This window comes from Chroicocephalus ridibundus, chromosome 11 (assembly GCF_963924245.1).
Source record: "Chroicocephalus ridibundus chromosome 11, bChrRid1.1, whole genome shotgun sequence".
Classification (NCBI taxonomy): Eukaryota; Metazoa; Chordata; class Aves; order Charadriiformes; family Laridae; genus Chroicocephalus; species Chroicocephalus ridibundus.
The window spans coordinates 15048707-15069412 of record NC_086294.1 but is presented as its reverse complement, the minus strand read 5'-3'; the positions used below and the strand labels follow the sequence as shown (position 1 = coordinate 15069412).

At 53.2% G+C, this 20706-nt stretch overlaps 1 protein-coding gene across 2 annotated transcripts in view; it reads right to left on the bottom strand.

The window, feature by feature from the left end:
- Nucleotides 1-20706, bottom strand: part of JADE2 (jade family PHD finger 2) — an 87591-nt gene that overhangs the window by 5674 nt on the left and 61211 nt on the right. Inside the window, exons 7-11 of one of the 2 annotated variants that reach the window (XM_063348833.1) lie at nt 20283-20450; nt 19631-19747; nt 13191-13652; nt 6228-6345; nt 1537-1665 (exon numbers count right to left, since the gene is read on the bottom strand). In XM_063348833.1, coding sequence (XP_063204903.1) covers nt 1537-1665; nt 6228-6345; nt 13191-13652; nt 19631-19747; nt 20283-20450 — 994 coding nt within the window. The remainder of the gene's footprint in view (nt 1-1536; nt 1666-6227; nt 6346-13190; nt 13653-19630; nt 19748-20282; nt 20451-20706) is intronic. The other variant, XM_063348834.1, reaches the window with a different exon arrangement.

The window sequence follows — 20706 nt, the reverse complement described above, 5'->3', positions numbered from 1 at the left end:
GGGGGGGCGAACAAAACACCCTGCGCAATGCCAGGGCTGCTCAAGGGTGGCACTGGGGAAGTCTGTTCCGAGGAGGTCGGATCCCCCCTCGGAGGTGACACTGTCAAAGTGGCCGTCCTGCACCTCCTGGCAGGTCACCATGGTCCTTTTGGAGAAGACACCCCCCACCCTGGCAGCAGCCCAGTGCAGGGGAGGGGACGCGGCAGCAGGGATGAACTTAGGGCATCGCGTGGTACCCAGGCACTGAACAGCCCACGGTCTTGCTGGCAAGGGCACTGCCAAGGTCACCTTCCCCCAGCCCGACCCCAGTGACTGCGGCCCCAAGCGATGCTCCAAGCCTTTAAAAAACCCAGGAGGTCACAAAATGCTGGTCATCTTTGTGGGTCATCTTTGACCCACAAGAAACTTTGGGCCATCTGCTAGGTTTCCCAGGCTCGCAGCAGTGCAGCTTTTCTTGGAGACACCCCAGCCCTCCATCATTTGACGGAATTTGCCCAGAAAATCCAAAGTGTCTTTAGCTGAGAACACAGGATGAGTGCAAACAACCCGTTTCCAAAGGGGCTCCTGCCTAAAACCCAACAGCTTGGAGATGAACGGAAAACAGCAGAGTTGGGGCGAGCAATGGGCAAAGCAGAGCAAGGCAGGGTGGCCCAGACCCCCAGACCTCCCACAGGAACTCTCTGTACCCCCAAGAGGGTTTTATAGCACCCGCAGACTGTCCGAGAGCCCCACGGGACCGGTGCACCCGTGGGGCAGCTGAGCACGTGCAAACTCATCACCTCCAGCCCCGCATGCTGGGGGAGGTGACAGCGCTGGAGGAAGTCGAACAAAAACCCAATTCCGTGTAAAAACCAGATACAATTGTCAAGGATCATGTCAAACAAGACCGTTTTGTTATGGGTTTTGTTTTTTTTTTTACTTCCCACCCCAGCCCCGTCTGCTGCTGAGCAGCTGATGGGGAAGAGCCGGAGGTGCGTGAAGCATCCGCAGAGCCAGCCTGCATCTCCTCGCCCCCCAAGCAAATTCAAGAGCCCGGCCACGCTTTGTGCCTGCCTCCTGGATGCTCCCGGACACTGGCACAACCAGCGCGACTGTATGGTCCTGGATAACATACGCCATGGAAGCGCACGGCCCACGCGCTGCATTCACCATCGGTGCACAGCGCAGAAGTCGCGGGGGATCAGCCCTACTGCGGGGCGGGTAAGTCTGATTTTATCACCGCAAAGCGAAATCAGGCTTCAGCAGCACATCACAGGGTTTGTAAGACAGCGTCCCAATCCCCTGGGGCTGCAGGGGAGCATTTTACACCCCCTGCCCCACCAGGGACCACGTCTACGACATGGTCTCTCCTGCAGGACCTTGGTAATTCAGGCTGATGCCCACAGGGGAGAGATGGAAGAGGCTCCCACGGCCTCGGGTGTAACTCCACAGTCTACATGCAGGAGGGATCTGGGGCTGGGACTCTTAACCCCGCTCCCCAAAGCAGGGAGCCTCCAGCGGCACGGGTCAACTCTGCGCCCATAAAATCAGACTTACCCAGTTGTCCCAACACAGTTTCGTTGACTGATTTCCTTTTCTCTTTCTTCTCAGGACTATTTTTTCTACCATCTCTTCCTTTCCTTCTCAGGTCACTTTTCTTACCCTTTGTCTTCTTCCCCGTTTGTTCTGGCATTTTTTAGAAAAAAAGGAAAACTCCATGTGAGACGAGGCATCAGGGATGCTGCGGTGAGCAAGTTCCCCTGGGGCACACCCCTGTGGTGGAGACCTGGCCCAGAGCTCCGAACAATTCCAAGCCAAAGGGAGAGCAGCGGCCACCTTTTGGCCAACTGTAGGCTAAGGTCTCTATATATTAAGAAAATCTGAATCCCGTAGGTAATATAAAAAAGAGGTTTGGGCCTTGGGCATGAGCTTAGCGTGAGCGCAGGAGCAGTCCCACTGAAGGCAGGGGACTCGTTGGAGACCCTACAGCCACCGACGTGTCCTCCTGGAGCTGGGCTTTGGGGTGAGGACCCGTGGCAGCAGCAGAAGGGAATAACCCCGAAGCCTGCTCTGACACCTTGCAGGAGACATGGGGACCTCCAAACCCGGCGGTGTGTCACGCATCACCGCCAAGAGCATCTCCTGGAGGAATTCAGCCACAAAGCATGTTTGACAGCAATGCTACCAGCAGTGTTTTAAAGCAAGCTTTGATTTGATTTGACCTTTCGGCGATAGTAACTGCTCATACTCATACTATGCGGGGATGAAAAAACCCCCAAAGCTATAAAATTTAAGCAGTGTATTGAGCATACGTAAATGGAGTAGGAAAGATGACCAGCACTGCCTATGGAAAGCCAGGGATATAACTCTTAGCTATGCAGACGTTCAGCTAAAAATCAATATTTCCTAAACGGCTTTGAACTTCTACTGGGTTTATCCCTCTTCGGTAAACAGGACAAATACCCTATAAAAGTACGACTTGTATTGCCAAGCAAAATACTTCCAACAGTTTTTACTTACTCCGTTAGGTCACTCTCCCGCAGAACTCCACGCTAAAACTTCTATTAATTTTCAGAGGGGGAAAGATACTGCCCTTACACCAAAATGTGGGTAGCTGACGAAGTGGAGGCGAGACACGCGGTTTTTCCGAGTCTGGCACATTGAACCTGCGCAAGCTGTGCAGCTCTCGGAGCAGTGATTTTAAGAGAGGAATTGGTTTATTGTGTCGTCCAGCAGCGACCTGCAAACAGCCTCGGCAGAGAGGCCGTGGACAGAACGGGTGCCAGGGAATAACCTCCGCTCCCCCCTTGCCGCGGCAGTGGAAATGTACCGGGCGAGAAGGGGAGGGAATTCGCATCGCACCTGCCCGAGTCGGGATGAACAGAGGATTTACAGCCCCAGGAATCCCTCCTGACCAAACGACCCGCTGGACGAAAGAAAAGCCAAAGGCAAACTGGTATTTGCTACGTTCCTGCCAAAGAACTGGAGGCAGGCAGACGCATTTTTCACTTCGCTTACAAAATAAGAATCTGACTTCGTTTAGACAGTGCAATGTGGCTAAAGAGAAACCCGAGCAGGACTTTTTGAAGAGGAACCTGTCAAAATAGTAGCCGTATTTCAAAGCCAGACAGTGTTTACTTTCCACTCCATGCAAGAAAAATACAGGGGAGAGAGGTGGGTTCATTTTACACAGGCAGTTCTCACTAATTTTATTTAAAATCTCCTGCTTAAATGATCATTTGTCAGCGAGAAAAATAAACCCTTCCACTTCTGAGTTTTGTGCGGGAGCCATTCCAAAAAAAACTTTGTGCCAAACCCATCTTTGGAATAACCCCAACAGATTTCGGTCGATGACTACCGTCACAGCAATTAAAAACTGGCCTCATCCAGGCAAAATAACAGAGACTTCTTCCTTTCTCCAAGAAACCCCAGAGCAGCCCGGTCGGGAGGTGTGCCGAGGGGATGCTCCAGGAACCGTCCCCCCGCTTTCAAACCAGTCAGCGCTTCGTAATGATGGAAAACGCAGTAATGAGTTATCCATAGCTTTGGTCCCAAGTATCTTTATCTCTAAGTGCCATCAACTGGCACGGCACGGCTTAGCAAACGCGTGGGGCGTTGGGAGCACTTGGCAGCATCAGGGTCTACGATGGTGCGTGTTTGGAACGGGACCAGGATGCAACAGCTAGGGGCTGAGGGAGAAAATAGAGACAGCGCTGCTTTCCGTGGCTCTGCTGCGCGCTGCCACGCGGGAATGGCATGGGCACGGCCGTGCAGCTGCCGCGGGAAGGGCAGACGGAGGCTGAGCCCTTCTCTGAGCTCCTTCCACCAGCCGCCCCTCCGTGCCGTGCTGCCGCCAGCCCCAGCACTCGCTCCTGCCATCGGGCAGGACCTGGAGGGCAGCGGGAGGACCATGAGCTGCACTGGGAGGAGGCACCTACCGATGCTGTGTGGTAGTCTGGCCAGCACTATGGCTGTCACAGCTAACCGGGCCAGCCCCTCTTCCCACCTTTGGGATCGCAATTTATGGCCTGATGCTATATCCTGGCAAGGGAATTCCTCCCGAGCTTGGGAGACCCTACGCATCGATGCCAAAAAGCACTTGGATCCCTCATGTCCTCCCGGCATGGGAAGGACCCAGATGCCCAAACCACCTGGAGATCCCGGGACCAAATTCCCACAGCCGGGCCCCTTCCCTGGCAGCAGCTCAACCAAAAAGCCCACCCTGGGAGAGACGAGCAGCTCAGCTCGGTCAGGTCAGAGCAGAAGATGAACTGGCAAACGCCAACCACTTGGGGCAGGACAGAAGAACGTGTGCATCAAAACGTACGAAGCAACCCCCCCGCCTGCACACCCATCGCCGCCCCAGTCACCCTCTCACCGCGGGTTTGTCTCTATCACTCACCTTTAGGCAGAGCAAACATGATGGTAATGGCAGTCGTGCTTTCCCCCGAGTACATGCGTAACATTTTCCAGAAGGGCAATGGCACAGCACCAGCACATCTCCCTCCTGCCAGCAGCTGCCATCCCTCCCCACTGGGGAGGGTCCCGGCAGGAGCTGCCGACTCCCACCCCGTCGTTGCAATACAGCCAGGGTCAGGCAAGCACCGGCGGTCAGACTCCCCAGGACATTTTGGGGAACGCAGGTCCCCAGGGGCATTTTCAACCATCCAACACCCCCTTTGTGAGGGAGGTGAGCTCAAAAAGCTTTCCTGGCAAACTACCCCGCGCCCGTCTCCTTCTGAGAGCTGCAAATGCTAAACCAGGTTCTCCCAGCTGCACTGAAGGGCATCACGAGGTCCCTGTGATCCCCCCAAAACCCTCACAGCTCGGTGGCAACAGCGCATGGCATCTGCCGTCAGGAGCTGAGTTTGTTGCTCTTGTCTTTTATCCAGCCGGTGTTCCCAAGCTGGAGCTCCCTCCAGCAGCATCACTGCCGGGAGCACCACCATGGGGCGGGAACAGCCAGGAACACCACTTGGTGTGTGCCCAGGCTGGTGACCCATAGAATGTGTTGGGTTGGAAGGGACCTCTAAAGGCCATCTAGTCCAACCCCCCTGCAGTGAGCAGGGACATCTTCAACTAGATCAGGTTGCTCAGAGCCTCATATATCTGAGCCTCATATAGCTCATGTATCTCGTATATCTGGTTCAGCCAGGACATATGGAGCAACGCAGTGTCACTGATCTGTGTCACGGGGACTGAGACTTACAGGACCCACATCTCCCCGGAGCAATCCCTGGGGTCCCGGCCACTCCTGCCCCACACTGCCGCCCGGCTCCAGCCATTGAGAGGAATTTGCAGAGGCTCGGAGTCACAAACATCCCAACGTACGCATTTCCCAGCCTCCAAAACTTCAGTCAAAGGAAACTTTTGTCAAAGAAAGCTCAGCCCAGACGGTTCCTGAAGAAACCCCAACCATGTGATGGCTTCAAACGCAACTCCAAAGCCACAAACACAACAACCGTCGGAAGAGCCTGCCAAAGCGCCAGATGCTGCTGCTGGAAAAACTGTTCTGCAGCCACAGGCTTTGGTCTGAGCTGCCACCGATGGGAAAGGAGGAGGGAGCAGGAGCTGTGGGCTCCAGCACCGCTTGTGCAAAAGGGAAAAAAAAAAAAAAAAAGGACAGGAGGGAATCAACTTTATTTCAGCCCCTTAAAAAAAGGGCCAGAGGCTTTGCATGCAGTGGCATGACGTTCCTCACTAATAGGGATGGGGGGCAGAGGAACCGCAGCCGACCAGAGCTAAAGCAGCTGGTCTCTAGGAGCAACAGACACCCCACCAGCAGCTTAACCTCTCATTCTTGACGAAGCCAAAGGCATCTGCAACGAGTCCAGCATGAGGGCTGCTGGCCCGTGCCAGGGAGCCAGCTGCCCCGGACCAGCCCCGGCGTCTGCAGCCCCGTGCCCAGGATCTGCCATCTCCTCCCAGACGGCTCCTGCTCCACAAAAGTCACCAAAACGCTGCCTTAGCATCACCACCTAACCAAACCTCGGTCTTTCTGACCGATTCCTGGGGAGAGGAGGATGGAGAGGGATCTGTGTAAACAAGGCGCTTCAACACTCCGGTCACCCAGGGTATGGCTTTACTGTGCATTTCTGAAGAAAACTGGAGATGGGCAAAGAGTCAACACACGGACCGTGCTTAAGTAAGACGGCAGGGGAGGGGGCAGCTCTGGTTCCCTTGGACATGGCTTCAGAGGACGGCAGGGAGAGCGTTTGGGAGGAGAAGCTCTGGTAAGCGGTACTGACCTGGGTAAAGTTCTTTCTCAATAAGCTTCATCTGGAGATGGAAGATCTGCTCCTGGAGTTTACAAATGGTGTGTTTCATTTTCTCCCGTCTCGTCACCATGTAACAGAGATTTCTAACCTACAGAAACAAAAGAAACAGCGTCTGGATTAGGCAGGGCTCGAAGCGGGTCCCCTCAAGCTGCGTGGCTGCTTCTGCTGCCCGGGGACATCCCTGCTCCCTGGGTCTCGGTTCTCTTCATCTCACCATCATCCGCGCCACACCAAAACTCCCACCAGGGCTCTTCGGACGCGCCAGGACTAGGGTTGAGGGCTCCTGATCGAAACTGAGTAGTATATATGGGACGAAACCATGCAGTGAATGATTCAAAGCCTAAATGTTCTGGCTCCGACAGCCAGGACCCCATGGAGGGGATATGAGGAGGGCTGGTCGGCTTCTCCAGCACACTCACTGAGCGTATTAAAGCCATAAGGAGCATGGTATCTCCAGAGACATGCCTTGGCTTACGCCACCCTCTGTGGCACCAGGTCTCCCTGCAAAGCCCTGCAGACGCCGGCCACACCGAACCCTCACACCCCGAACCACAGCAGCCACCTTGGAAACCCCAACCGCGGCTCCTGCAGCTTCTGTCCCGGCACGGGGCACAGCTCGGCCACCACCGCTCCCAGAGCTTGGGGCAGCAGCGAACTGGGACCGTCCTGCCCGGGGGGGCTGGGGCAGCCCTGGGTCCAAAACCCTCCCCAGGCAGGGGGACAGGTCTCTCTCCCCCTCTCTCCTGTCTTGTTGTGAACACAAACGATAAGCAAGTTGATCTTTAACTTCTCCCATCGCTGGCCTGGATTCACAGGCAGGGTTTGCACTTTGCCGTCGGTGCTTTTGAGGCCACAAATTCAGCCCGAATACCACAGTGGGGTGTCAAACGGGGCCGAGCGCGCTGCTCGGCTGCTCCGAACCGTCAGGGCTAACCTTCAGTACTCGTTGCAGCACATCCTTTAACTCTGCTGTTAATAAACACAAAGTGACCAAGATGCACAAAAGGGGAACAGAGCCAGGAGAAACAGGAAAATTATTTTGTGATCGTACCCAGGCACGGCAATGGTGCGGACACAGAACGCTGTCTGAACCTCCTGTTAATTCTCACAGACCTATATGAAGAAGTTAATGTCTCTAAAGGGTTTGGAAAGCCTCGGAAGGGAAGATGCTGTAGAAGCGGCGTTATAATATAGTTACGGAGAGGCCCAGCAGACACACAGAGCCCCGAGCATCCCAGCCTCACGCAGCCCAGCAGCGGCACCACACACGTGCCCTGTTCGCACCAGAGACAGAAACCTGCGCAAAAAAATGCCAAATGCTAAGAGGTACCTCGGTGTCCCGGGTCAATACACCAGCTCTTACCCACAAACTGCTCCTTTTCCAGGGAGGGAAAGATGCTCTTTGTGGAATAATTACTAAGTTGGCTAAAAATACAAAAGTACAGCATTGTTCACACATTAAGGAAAAGTATAAAATCAAGAGGCTTCTGAGGTAGAAAACAGCCGCAGCTGGCACAAAGAACACAACCCCTGTGGTTCCCTGATAAGGATGCTTGTCAAGCTACACGAGGTACGGGACGGGATGCAATTATTCCGCGGCTTTACCTTATGATATATAGCAGATACGGGAATGGGATGATACCATGAAACAGATAAGCTGCCGATTAGCTGCCCGCTCCATACTCGGAGGCAACATTTTGTCAAATTTTGATGAAATGCTGTCCTCTGCGTGAACTTTGCTCATTATAATGTCATTATAATACCAAAACACACCTCCATCCCGAAGGCTACCCGCCTCCAAGGTGCGACCGCTCCTTCTTGAGCCTGCGCCCTGAGCTTCTCGTAAACTGTACCTTTAATTGTGAAGCGAGAGAATTTTACACCAATCATAATAAAAGTATGTATGACTAAAGTCACTCAAACTCCACCTTGAAGATAAAAAATAGTATAAAAATAGCCCGAGAGAGGGGGGATGCCCAGGGAAAACACCATTGCAAAGAATTACATCACTGATTTCCGGGATCAGCCGACGGGCTGAGCCTCTCTCCCCCCCCACAGGGACGCCTTTGGGTAAGACTCCGATTATACCAAGTGCTTTCTCGGGAAACTTAGAAATTTCTCTAGAGAATCTCTTTCCTACATGTATAGCCAGGCTGTATTTATAACTTTGTCACGCGTTTTGTATACTTTCATTTGCACGTGCTTTGCAGACAGTGTATTTATCACCGGCAATCCTAAGAACCTATATACCCGTTGTTTAAATAAACTGCACTTTTAAAGTAGCTAGTCGTTTCGGTTTCTCACTGAACGCGACCAAAGACTGGAGAGTGGCCGTGCTAGTTTAGGAGCACGACTAGGCCGAAGGTGCAGTCCACTATTAGTGTATCCAAATCCTAATAGTTTAATACATATTAAACGCGATTGGACTGATAGCCCTGAATTGGACATCGCTCAGAATTTAAATCTAGCCGAACCTGGCCTCCCGCCTCGGTGAGGAGTGTTAGAACGCAAGGGGGTTTATTTTCTGCCAAAACCGCTTTGCCCCTTTCACGCAACACTCTTCCCACAGCCAGGGCAGGGAAGGGGCACAGCCGGGACGGAGCTGCAGGTATGAGGCTACCGATGTGCTGGACGTCAGAGCCTCACAAAACTACCTGTTGCCCTAAAGCAAATGCCAGCACGTAGGATAGAAAATACAGCAAAATACCCAGGTGATGCTGGCCCAGTAGCCACGTACCGGTGTGGCTCCCCTGCCTCGGATCTGGCCAGCATCCTCCCCTCCGCGCTTCTCCTGCTTGCTCCGCCTCTCCCTGCAAACCGCTGGTGCATTTGCTCCCGGCGCAGGAAATTTTATTAACCAAGAGGGAAGCCCTAAGTGCAAACGGCAAAGCACAAGGCACAAATGCTACAGCAGCAGCGGTTAAACCCTGCTCATCACACTGCTGATACCCCCCCGCCCCCAGCAGCCCCGACACGTGTGTGATACCCGCTGGCATCCGCCTGGTGACGAATTTCAGTGTCACATTTTTTGCCAGCCCCGCGTAAGGGTGGCCGGAGAGCCGGGCTCTGTCGCCATGGCTGCGGCGGGCATCGAGGCTTTTGGAGGAAACGGAGGGTTTCGGCTACGAAACAGAAAACGCTAATGGCTGCTAACAGGATTTGACAGCGTTTACTCCGCTTCCTGATGCCATGAAAGAGCAAAACTGCCTGCAATAAGGGACGGAGGAGGTGGCCTGAGTGGAGGCACGGGCAGTGATGTGCGTGGGCATGTCCACGCTCAGGTGTGACCCTGATGTCTCCGCTTCCTCCCCCTCCTCATCCTCCAACGCCTCTGTACAGAGGAAGGCTGGGGTATTTCCAGGCTTGGGGGACTGTCCTTCCAGGGTCGGGAGCCTTTGTGCCCCTCACAGTGATGGAGCAAGCCAGGACCTCGTCCCACGCCCACCCAGTGTCTGCCACCAAAGGCTGTGACGGCAGCAGGACGACTGTGGCATCCCCTAATGGCATCGATCTTACCTAAGGACAATTCAGAAACACTTAGGTATATACGAGAAAAAGCTGCTCTTTTTCTTTTTTTTTTTTGTTGTTGAATCCCCTGGCTGCAAATACAAAGCAGCGAGCTCTATGCTGTATATTTCACTACATTCTCTTTTTTTTCTTTTGGTTCTGGATGGGAGAAAACATCAAACTAAAATTTCTTTATGAGGAAAACAACTGCCTCTGGCAACCTGCATCTCCAAGTGTCTGGGCGGTATCTCTTCTCTATGATTTGATATTCCTGGAAGAAAACATTCCTTGTGCTCTGCTTGGAGACTGCTGGTATTTACACATGCTTACACAGCTAAACACCACCCAGCGCCGCTTCCCCAAGCCAAGCTTAGACGCTGGTATGAAAGACTGGGAACTAATTGTTTTTTTGTTAAAGCTAATTCAAACAACCAGCCCTTGGAAAAAGCTCTTTTGGGAAAAAAAAAGAAAGGGAAAGGGAAAAGGGAAGGAGAAAGGAGAAAGGAGAAAGGAGAAAGGAGAAAGGAGAAAGGAGAAAGGAGAAAGGAGAAAGGAGAAAGGAGAAAGGAGAAAGGAGAAAGGAGAAAGGAGAAAGGAGAAAGGAGAAAGGAGAAAGGAGAGGAGAGGAGAGGAGAGGAGAGGAGAGGAGAGGAGAGGAGAGGAGAGGAGAGGAGAGGAGAGGAGAGGAGAGGAGAGGAGAGGAGAGGAGAGGAGAGGAGAGGAGAGGAGAGGAGAGGAGAGGAGAGGAGAGGAGAGGAGAGGAGAGGAGAGGAGAGGGGAGGGGAGAAGGTTAAAAAAGGTCAAAAAGAAAATGGGGGGGACTGTATTAGGATTCCCAGGCAATAGCTTTAATTTGCTGATGCTCTGAAGTGCAGAAATGACAGCGGTTCAGAGCTGGCAGAGGGAAACGCCATCATCCCGGCTCCCCCCGCTTCATCTGCCCTGCCACTCCTGCCTCCCCAGCTCCCGGATGCAGATACCATTATCGGCCCCTGAAATCACAACCATCCCTGCCAGATTAATTGCTGGAAACACTAAAATAGCAACACGATGCCTCATGGACACCCTTTGAAGGCCAATCCTCCAGGCTGCTCTTCTCCCACCCCTATTTGATGTGATGCCTCACTATTTTCAAGGGAAACGGGGCGGCTGTGAACAGCGCCGGCAGACGGGATCTGGGATGCACTGGCAGCTGTGGGATTTAAAACCCTATCACCCATCTGAGCACTGGACTTTGATCCGGCCAGTGTTTATTGTTCCCCTTCTTGGAAGAAGAGCAAACAAACAGCTTTTCCAGGGCCAGGCCAGGAAACCTGGCAGGGAGCTGCCAAGCAAAGGCTGAATGGGGGAATGACCCCACGAAGCCTGGAGGCAACTCCGGAAAATGAGAAATCTGGTAAAACCCGTAGTTTTGACACAAAGAAATCAAAGAGAAGCTGCCGTGCCGTTGACTTTGAATGAGGCAGCTCCCGGCGCAAAGCGCTGTGCCCAGCGATGTGCAGTGGCTCCCTGCAGCCAGGGAAGTCAGGCCGGGAGCACGTGGAAGCAGAGGGAGGAAGAGCAGCCTGGTTTAGATTTACAATATAGAGAAGCAGACGAGGGGAAAAAAGTGAGCTGAACTTCCCGGATCCGGCAACGGCAGCCTGTTGCCCACTTGGTGCTGGAGACCCCTTAAGGGTGGCACCAGCCCAGCCCAACACAGCGACGGGAACGATGCAGCAAAGGCAGGAGCAAAGGAGGGACAGGCTGGCAGAGCGATGGCAATGATGCCCACAGGGATGAAGGCTGACAGGGCCACAGAAAAGAGACCAGTAACTTGAAATCCAATTGCCTTCACACAGGAGAAGGCTCTTAGGCTCCAAGACCCAGGCGGGGAGGTGGGTGCAGCAAGGGGCATGGGGGGGCTGGTCCAGAGCTGAAACCCCAGCTGGGCACGAACACAGTGCTCACCCGCGCTGCCTTCCTCCCCATGGGTTAAATTACGCCGCAGACCCACAGCAGCTTTTGGAGAGAGGGTTCAGGGGCAGGCAAGGGCAGGCAGGGGCAGGCAGGGGCAGCATCACCGCCACCTTCGCCTCCCAGGGAGCAGCACATCCCCTGCAGCACCCTCAGCCCCCGGCTCAGGGCACCACAGCACCACCTCCACTGTGTCAAAGCAATGTTATTTTCCTGCTTTCCTGTTTCCTTGCCTGCCCCCAGCGACATCCTGAGCCCTCCCATGGTTTTTGCACCCCGGGTGTGCTGTCAAGAAGGGACCCAAGGAGGAGCCATGGATTCACCCCTCTGGCAGGAGCAGGAGAGGGGGAACCAGACAGGGCTCGGGTTTTAAGCAGGGGAGGATTGGGAGCTCGGCCCCTGCATGCCAGGCTCCGCAGCCCTGCCCTGCCTGTCTCCGTGCTGTGCCCGTGTCCCCCCACAGCAACGGTGCCCATCCCCTCCCTGCAGTCTCACGCTGGGCGCTGTGCTTCTTCCCCTGGGCTTCCTCCCCTCGCTGCCTCTCGCCTTCGCCGCCCCTCCTCCTCCTCCACTCCAGCCTGCCTCTGCCCCGTCCCTGCTCCTTCCCTTCCTGCAGCCATGGCAGCCAAATCCGCGGGCAGGCAGTGTGGTGCTGCAGCGAGTGCAGCCCGGGGGGGCTCCGGCATCGCTTTGGCACCGCTGCTCCCCCAGAAAGCTGCTGTGGTGGCGGCTGGTCCCTCCCCTGCGCAAGGATGCCCTGTGCCGCGGGGAGCTGCGGATGCCTGCATCCTCCGGCTCCATCCCCTGCCTACCTCCCCCAGCTCCATCCTCCGGCACGGCTCTGCCTCCGCTGGCAGCTCCCTGAGGAGCCGACCCACTTTCGGCTGCGGCAGGGCAGGGAATGCCCAGTCCCGCTGGCCCTGCAGCTCACTCCTGCCATTCCCTTGTCTTTGATGTTTAAAGTAAGTAAATAAATTAAGTGTTCCTGTGCTTTGCTGCTGGAAAGCATCTGAGGGGCAGCACAGGATAATTTTGTGGTTTGAGACTATTAAGATATAGTGGATAGAAGCTGCAGCATCATCTGCCTCCCAGCCACCCGGTCCCGCCGATGCACCTCTCCCCGCAGACATTTGCTCTTTTGAACCCCCGGCTGAGACCACCACTAACTTATTTCATCAGTGTCAGCATTTTGGCAGCGATGACACGCACATGCTGAGCACCGGAGCCGAGTGGATGGTCCATGTGATCCACCACATTTCAAAAGGCTCGCCTGGGGATAAGGGGAAGTGGGGAGATGAGTATGTGCTCCTCATCTCCTGAATAACGCTCTAGCTGAAGGGATGCAACTGTTAGGGGAGTTGAACTGAGTCAAGAGGGAACAGGGCTCGTTCTGTCTGCAGGCGCCAGCACACATTAAAGCAGCCCTGATGGAGCATCTGGGTACACCATTGAAGGAAAAGCTGTACTCACCCTCTCCAGGTCTTGCCTGAGGTGCATGAAGAGCTTTAAGCGTCGGTAGAGAACATCCTGTTCTTGCTGGGCCAAGTTGTCCACCTCATCTGTTTTTGGTGTCAGCAGCGGTTTGTTGGAATTTGCTTTCCTCTTCAGCTTCCAGTACTGGTAGACAAAATCCACCAGCGATTCGCTTAAGTCAAGGTTCTCCGCCACCTCCGAAGGCTTCACAAGTTCATAGAAGTCCTCCTCCAGCTGCTGGAGCTTCTGCTTCCGCAGTGTGACCTTCTCCAAGTCCAGCTGGGCTTGGTCGGGCTCTGTCCGTGCCTCCTCGGGCAGCTTGGTGGCACCGGTGCTGTGCTCAAGGCAGAAGGACTTGAACTTCACTTCATCGTTGTCTGCTAGAATAGTCCGCATGTCGAGGTTGTGGTCGAAGGCGCAGGTGACGTGGAACGCGGTGACGCAGGCGGGCATGGAGCACTGCGGGTAGAAGGACAGGGCTTAACGGCCAGGCCAAAGCATCATCGGTGGGGGAGCTGCTTAGCAACTGGACCACAAGGCTTACTACAAAAGCTGTGACACCCATCTGAGAGACAACACCTACCACGAAGAGATGGATGCTGAACTACAGGCACTCCTTATGGAGGAACACCTGTATTGCCCAAGTCTTACACAGCCATGAGCCAGACACCATAAACCCAAGCAGAAGAAACCCAAGGTTGACCAAATATCAGCGAGCACCTTCCCATCTTACCTGCTTTAACCCTCCTCTGTGACAGGCCCTGCTCATCTTTCACCTACCATCAACAGGAGCTTTCAGTGGTTCTTCCAAAAAGACATGTCAACAGCCATAGACACCAGCACGGGCCGATGGGATGCTCAAAGACTGGCAATGGATTTCTCCTGATGGAGAAGTTTTCACCTGTATTTCACCCTTAAACTCCTCCACTCTGTTACTGCATCTAAAGCTAATCTGCCATTTTTAGTGAAAGCATACAGAACACGTCAAGGTTTATGAGTGAACGTGGTATCTCAGAAGCAGCCAACGCTCCTGGAGCACGATGCCTTTCTCCTCTGGAAATCATACGGCCTCTAATAGCTCCATTAAAAAATAAGAAAAAAAAAAAAAGGCAACTCAACATATACAGAGGAAAACTTCACAAAACGGACTTTTTAGAACTAGTACAGTGGCCAGACTGTTGTCAGATTTGTATCAGATTAATTTTTTAACGATTTCCCTCATCTCATGCTTAAACGACTTTGGATCCCACAGGCAACAAATCTCAGCCTGGTTTCCTACAGAGCACCACCCCCCACCAGCCAGTGCTGTGCCCGTGTCCACGACAGTACCTTCTCCCCCTCTACTCATTAACTGGTTTTTAATGGCTCAGAGTGCCAGGTAATTATTTCAACCATAACCCATAAGAAATCAGTCTATTCCAGCTGCTAATGACCAGTTAAACTGCAATAATGAGACACTTTAAGTGGCCTATTACTGTAGGCACCGTATTTCAGCACTTATAGAAGACTTGTTCTTGTAGGGGATGAAGATGCAGTCGTGGCCTGAAGGACCAGGCAGAGGCACGGGAAATTTCCTGGATGTTGATGACAAAGTATTTGGGATGCTGCAGAGTTTTACTGGGGCTTTGCTGCACTTTAATTCTCAAAAAGAGAAAAAAATATAAAAATATTCTGGTAGTAGTTGAGGAACAGAAGTTTTATGGCTTTTTATCTTCGTCCCCTCAGCCCTGAATTCTTGCTCAGTCACCCAGCGTGTGAACTTTTGACATTGCTGCTTTTAGCTATTTTCCCTTGACTTTGTTTATGAACCCGCTGCTGCTTATGAAAGCGAGAGACTTGCTTTCTTGCCAGGGCCAAGAAAAGCATAGGCAAGCAGTGTCCAAGTCCTCTACTTCCAGGGCTCTCCAGGCCCTGCTCCAAAGCCTCTGAAACCAGCGGGAAGAGCTGGATGCAGCCCCTGCCACGGCTCCGGCCAGCCATGCTGGGCACTAACTCCTGCAGGCACCAAACGCAAGAAGATTATTAATTCCTACCCCCCCACTTACCCTCTTTAAATGTGTCCTAATGCCAGCCTGAAATCGCTCGTGAAAATAGCTGCTAGCGTGCAAAATCCGGGGTGGGCAGCGGGTTCCTGCCATGGCCATCCCAGGGGACAAGGCCTGTCCCAGCCACCCACGTGGCACAAACACCGGGTCCGTTCTCAAGTATTTATTTCTCGTAAAGAAGGAGGGACGGAGGGAGCCCAGCCTGACTTGCAGTATCACCAGGCACTGGCTTTTACAGCGCAGGCGCTCGCTCCCGCAGCCATGGGGCAAGCATTAATGCAAGGAGGTGGGACGAGCTTCCAGGCTGGAGGCCTTTGCCAGCTGGAGGTGTCTGTGATTGAGCTTTTTTCTTTGGTGGCCAAGATGGTAATGGCACTGTACGGAGCTATGGAGCTCCTGATGTACTCCTGATATACTCTTGATGTACTCCTGATATACTCTCGATGTACTCCTGATGTGCTCCATCCTGGCTGTTCTGTTGTAACAGCTTGGGGTGTTTCAACCTACAGCATCCTTTTGCACTGTTACGGACACAAAGATCTATGGCAGAGAAAGCGGACACGGAGGACTCATCGCCATCGATGAACTATGCGAGCTAAGGAAAGCCACGCAGCGATGTCCCCTTCCTCCTGTTTCTGTCACCAGTGCTAATAACGGCATCAGCAAAACGGCTGTGGCTTCTGCCAGGACAACGTCCCGCCAACAGGAACGACCATTGCTCCACTTTAGGAATAAAGCAAATGGAATGACACCCATCCTGGATCTCTCCTCCGACAGATGGCAAGCGGTACTTGTCAGAAACCGTGCCCAAAATGCGAACAGAAAATAATTAGGCAGCTCAGCTGACAGGGCAATGAAGAAAGGTACCTGGTTGGCCGCAGTTACCCAAGGACCTTGCATAAACTGACAATAAAAACATATTGATCCACCCCAGAACGGCGCTGGAACGAAGCTGTTCTGGGAGGGAGGGAGGGATCTGCCACGCAGAATAAACCAGGCTCAAAAGACTGGTGTGGTCCCCGAGTCTGCTTCATTATCGACCGTGCTTCGTTATCTGACAGCACCTTTCATTCAAGGATTTCAGCATACTTTGCTTATCCAGGCAAATCCATCCCCAAACAGAATTTCGAGAGAGAGGGTGCAAACCGCATCAGAGATTAACGTGGGCTGTTAATTAGTCCTCAAACCACTCTTATTGGGAAGAAGTAAAGGGATGAATTTATTTGCCAAGGAGTTTACCAGCTTTACAGAGCTGCTCCGCTGCCGTTTGGGGCCGGAGGGGAAGGAAGCGGCTCCTCCAACAGAACTGCGAGGGGAACTCAGGAAGGAAAAATTAATTACCGGTGCTGAACTCCGGCCAAGCCATCAGCCACAACACTTCTGCGCCCTCACAAAAACCACCACGTGTTTTCTAGTGACCGCAGATGGTCTGGATCCTGGTAACGCTTCTCAGCCGAAATAGGCGATTTCAGCATCGCAGGCACCCTTGGAGGACGCGGGGCTGAGGACGGTGGGGGCGCTGCGCGGTGCACGCACGCTGCTCTTCCCCCCATGTCAAGCTGTAAGTTTTCAGGGCTCCAGGCACAATCGGATGACAGGTCCGGGAACCACCACACCAGTTATCCCAGTGGATGGGGACCGGTGGCACGAGCAGCCCAAGGGGAGCTGGCAGCAGAGGGCAGAGGAGGGATAATGAACGAGTGAGTGGTGGAGGACAACTTCCCAGGGCTTTGTCTCCAAAAAACAACAACAAAAAGAAAGCTGGGAGATGATGACAGCAGAAGATCATGCCCTTTGGAGAAGCCTGCCAGCAGCTAACAGAGAGCTGGCATTTAGCGCTGCGTTGAAAGGCCTTGGTGAACTCCTCCAGTTGCTCTGACAAGCGAGGAGGGAGTTGGGGAGGAGGGAGCCGGGTCCCAAGCAACTGTGGCCAGGACTCGGGCGATGCCGGAGCCCGGCTCCTGGCACTCTCTTTTCCATCTCAGCAATGCAAACGAGAAATTCCTGCTGGATGCTGAGCTCTCTTTGGCATCCCCTGATGTCTGACCACAAGAACCGCCATGAAGTCATGATTTCCCCTTAAGGGGAGCCGGGGAAAGCTGCCTCCAGGGCTGCATCCCTGCCCAGCCTCCGGGAGCTCCAGCTCAACTACGGCCACGCCGACTTACGCTGGGTTCACAGCTCTGTACTGGAAAAGCAAGGGCAGAGGCATGGAGAGCAGTGGGGAGCCCTTCCTCAGGCTTCCCTGGGGTTTTTTCCCTTTTGAGGGTCAAATTTGGACGGGGAAAAATACTCCGATGTGGAAAGGTTCTTATGCAAAATCACCTCACCCTGGTCTCTGCAAATGCGGTCGAGGTGGGTGTTTTCTTAAGCGGCGGTGCTGCTTCCGAGCATCCCCGCATCCCTCTGGGATAACGGTCCTCTGCTCCTCCAACTTGCCTTCCAGAATTCACCTCCCATTTCGGCAAAGCCTAGTTCGAACCAGTCTCTTGGAAAAAAACCCTCCTGGAAGCAATATCCCTCCTTCCCCAGGCCTGCCCCGCCTGGAGCACCCGATTCCCCCTGCCAAGGAGAAAAGCTCAGCGCTTTAACAGAAAACAACCTCCTCCTTTCAGAGCTGGGTCACAAACCCGAAACGCTGACAAAAGTAGTTAGATTACACCTGTATAAACAGGCAGTAATCAAAAATATGCTCCATAAACATAAGCTTTCAAAACAGAGCTCTGTACCGCTGATGAGTACCGAGCGTGTTTGTTTATCTATGGGTGAACTCGCTGATTTACCCCATAAATCCTTAAAACAAGGCACTGCCTGCTTTTTTTTCCCCTTCTCCCCCTTTTCCTTGAAGCCAAACCATCCTGAGCGTGCTTAGGGTGGCCTCGGCAAACGCTCTGGTGACAATCTTGTGGAGACTTATAAACCGTGAGCTGCCGGCACAGGAGACAATAAAACTCCTGTTCCATCTCAGGTGACCTTTAATGCAAATCCATCCAGTCCCAGGGATCTCACAGCTCCCGTGCCATGCCGGCGCTAAGAGGATGAAGCCTGTGAGAAGCTGAATTCTTTTTGATGCTGCCAAGCCTGTTTGCCTCCTTCCCTGCCCTTCCGTTCTTTGAAAGCGGTTGCCGTTATGACACAGTATCTCCATCTGGCAGGGTGAATAAGCAGATCCACCCAGAGCCATCAAAAAAGAAGTGAGTCAACGCTAGAGATTTAAAGAAGTATTGTGAGATTTCATTTCAAGCTAAGGGGATTGCTTTTAAATAGCTCCCTTTTAAAGCATTAAACCCAAGGCAGTTGCACAAACGCAGCAGAACCTGCAGACCTCCTATTCCTATCTCCCTTCTGCAACCAGCCAGCTATTTCTGGTCCCCAGCAGTCTCTGCTGCCTACGCCGACCTCCGAGGTGCAGCTCCCATCGCTGTACAGGAGCTGATCAGTCAGGATTGATACACACCCAAAACTTTCTCCCAGTTTTTCAAAGCTTAATGGCTATTCCAACCCCCCCTGCGTGCCGAGGCTGCTCCGATGCCTGGTGTGCCAACGAAAGCAAGAGGCACCGGCACTGTGGAGCAGCAGATCCCCCAGCCTGTCCCCAGGGACATCACACTGGCAGAGCAGTGGGAATCAGGGGGAATCATCGGATGCAGACGAGCAGCAAAGCTCCCCAGCTGCTCTCACGCTGAGCACGCTGTGCTTCGGATGGGAGCTTCTGCTCTTTGCTCTCTGGGAAAAGACACCACGGCCCAGGGAACTCTGTCCCGCTTTTGGAATAGGAAAGCCCAGAGCGTCCTGCTTTTGGTCTGAAATGAGAACGTCTCATCCCCTCGTCAGCACGCTGCTGCTGCGGGGAGAGCAGGCAGGCAGATGGCTGCAGCAGTCTGCTTAGGTGTGGAGAAAATGTGGGAATGCAATACGCGGTAAATACTCTATTTTCCAAGCCAGCAGGCTAGTGAGGACCACTTAATCCCGGGGTTTCCCGATATTCCCCCAACTGAACGGCTTCCCAGCCAACCCCCACTGGTTTGGGACGTACTTGGGCTACGTATCTCATGAGGATCTCACCTTCCTGGCTCCTATGCCAAGCCCTTCTGCTGGAGCCTCCTGATTTCAAACCAAGGTCATTTGCAGTCCCGGTAATTAGTGTCACTACAGCAACATCACTGCGTTATGCAAAGAAAGTTCATCTAGATTCCTAGCACTCAATACATTAAATGATTGCAAGCAACACCTGATGATGTCTCACGGGCTCTCGTGCTCCCTGTCGTTATGTTTACTGAGAGCAGGAATAAGCCTTGGCTGGATCGTGTCCACCAACATCTTGAGAATCTCCAATGGCTATTATAGACATAACCCCGGGGCTCTGAGTTTCTCTGGGACCGCATCACGTACCTGAATACATGTCCCAGTGCACTCCTTGCAAAGGCTGCAGGACAAAGCCCATCTGCTTGCTGGGATATGTGAGATCTTCGTAATGGGTTCCATTTTTTCAGGACATCCAATGCTAACCTGGTCACGAAACAGAAGACAAGCTGTAAATACCAGTTACCATCCCAAATCTCCTACAGGGGGATGTCTGTGGCAGTCTGAATGAGCGATGGATTTATTTGTTGTTTTTCAGGGTCGCTCGTAATATGGAGAAAAAACAACCAAACCCCCAAACCTGGAAACAGATCTGGATGAAACGGAAGGAAAAAAATCATGTGTTTTCTCTGAACTAATTCTTCATTTGGACATTGCTGTGTATCTCAGATGGGCACGTGAAATAAGCTTTACCCTGGCCAGGCAGGTCCTGGGAATGCCCCCCACCTCTGTGCCTTTGCACCCCACCTCTTTGTCCTCCCTTAACAGGGTGCCCCTTGGCTGCTAATTAAATACACAGCCCGATGACCAACCGGCATCGCAGCTCTGACTTCGGCACGGCTTGACGAGGCAAACTGGACTTGCCATTTAGACCATTAATGAACAAGATGTTCAAACTTGAGACTTGAAACCAGGCCCGTGCCCACCCGCACTGTCAAGAGGAGGTTGGAAAACATCTTACTTCAGGTATCCATAAGGCACAGCTAACGTGGACCCATTTCGTCCCGCTCCGGGTGGGCTTCAGCGCTCCCCCTCTCTTCGGGCACAGTAGACACTTGGGCTGGACCCCGAGGGCGCAGGTCCGGCACAGCCAGCTCCCAATGGGGACCTTCAGGATGCCGTAGCACGCCTGCACAGAGACCAGGGAGGAGGGTTAGTCCCAGAGCATCCCCCAGGGCCTCCTCCTTCGCTCACACCTTTTACACTACTGTTGGCTTATGGCCACCACATCTGGGCATCCTGATAATAAACAGATGTAAAGCAGCTCCACAATCACAGACAGCGAGGTTAAGTTCTTCCTTCCTTCCTACCATCACTATTTTCACATGGATACTCATACGTCAGTATGTCCTGGCTTTTAATTAAAGGCTAAGTCTACAAATGTG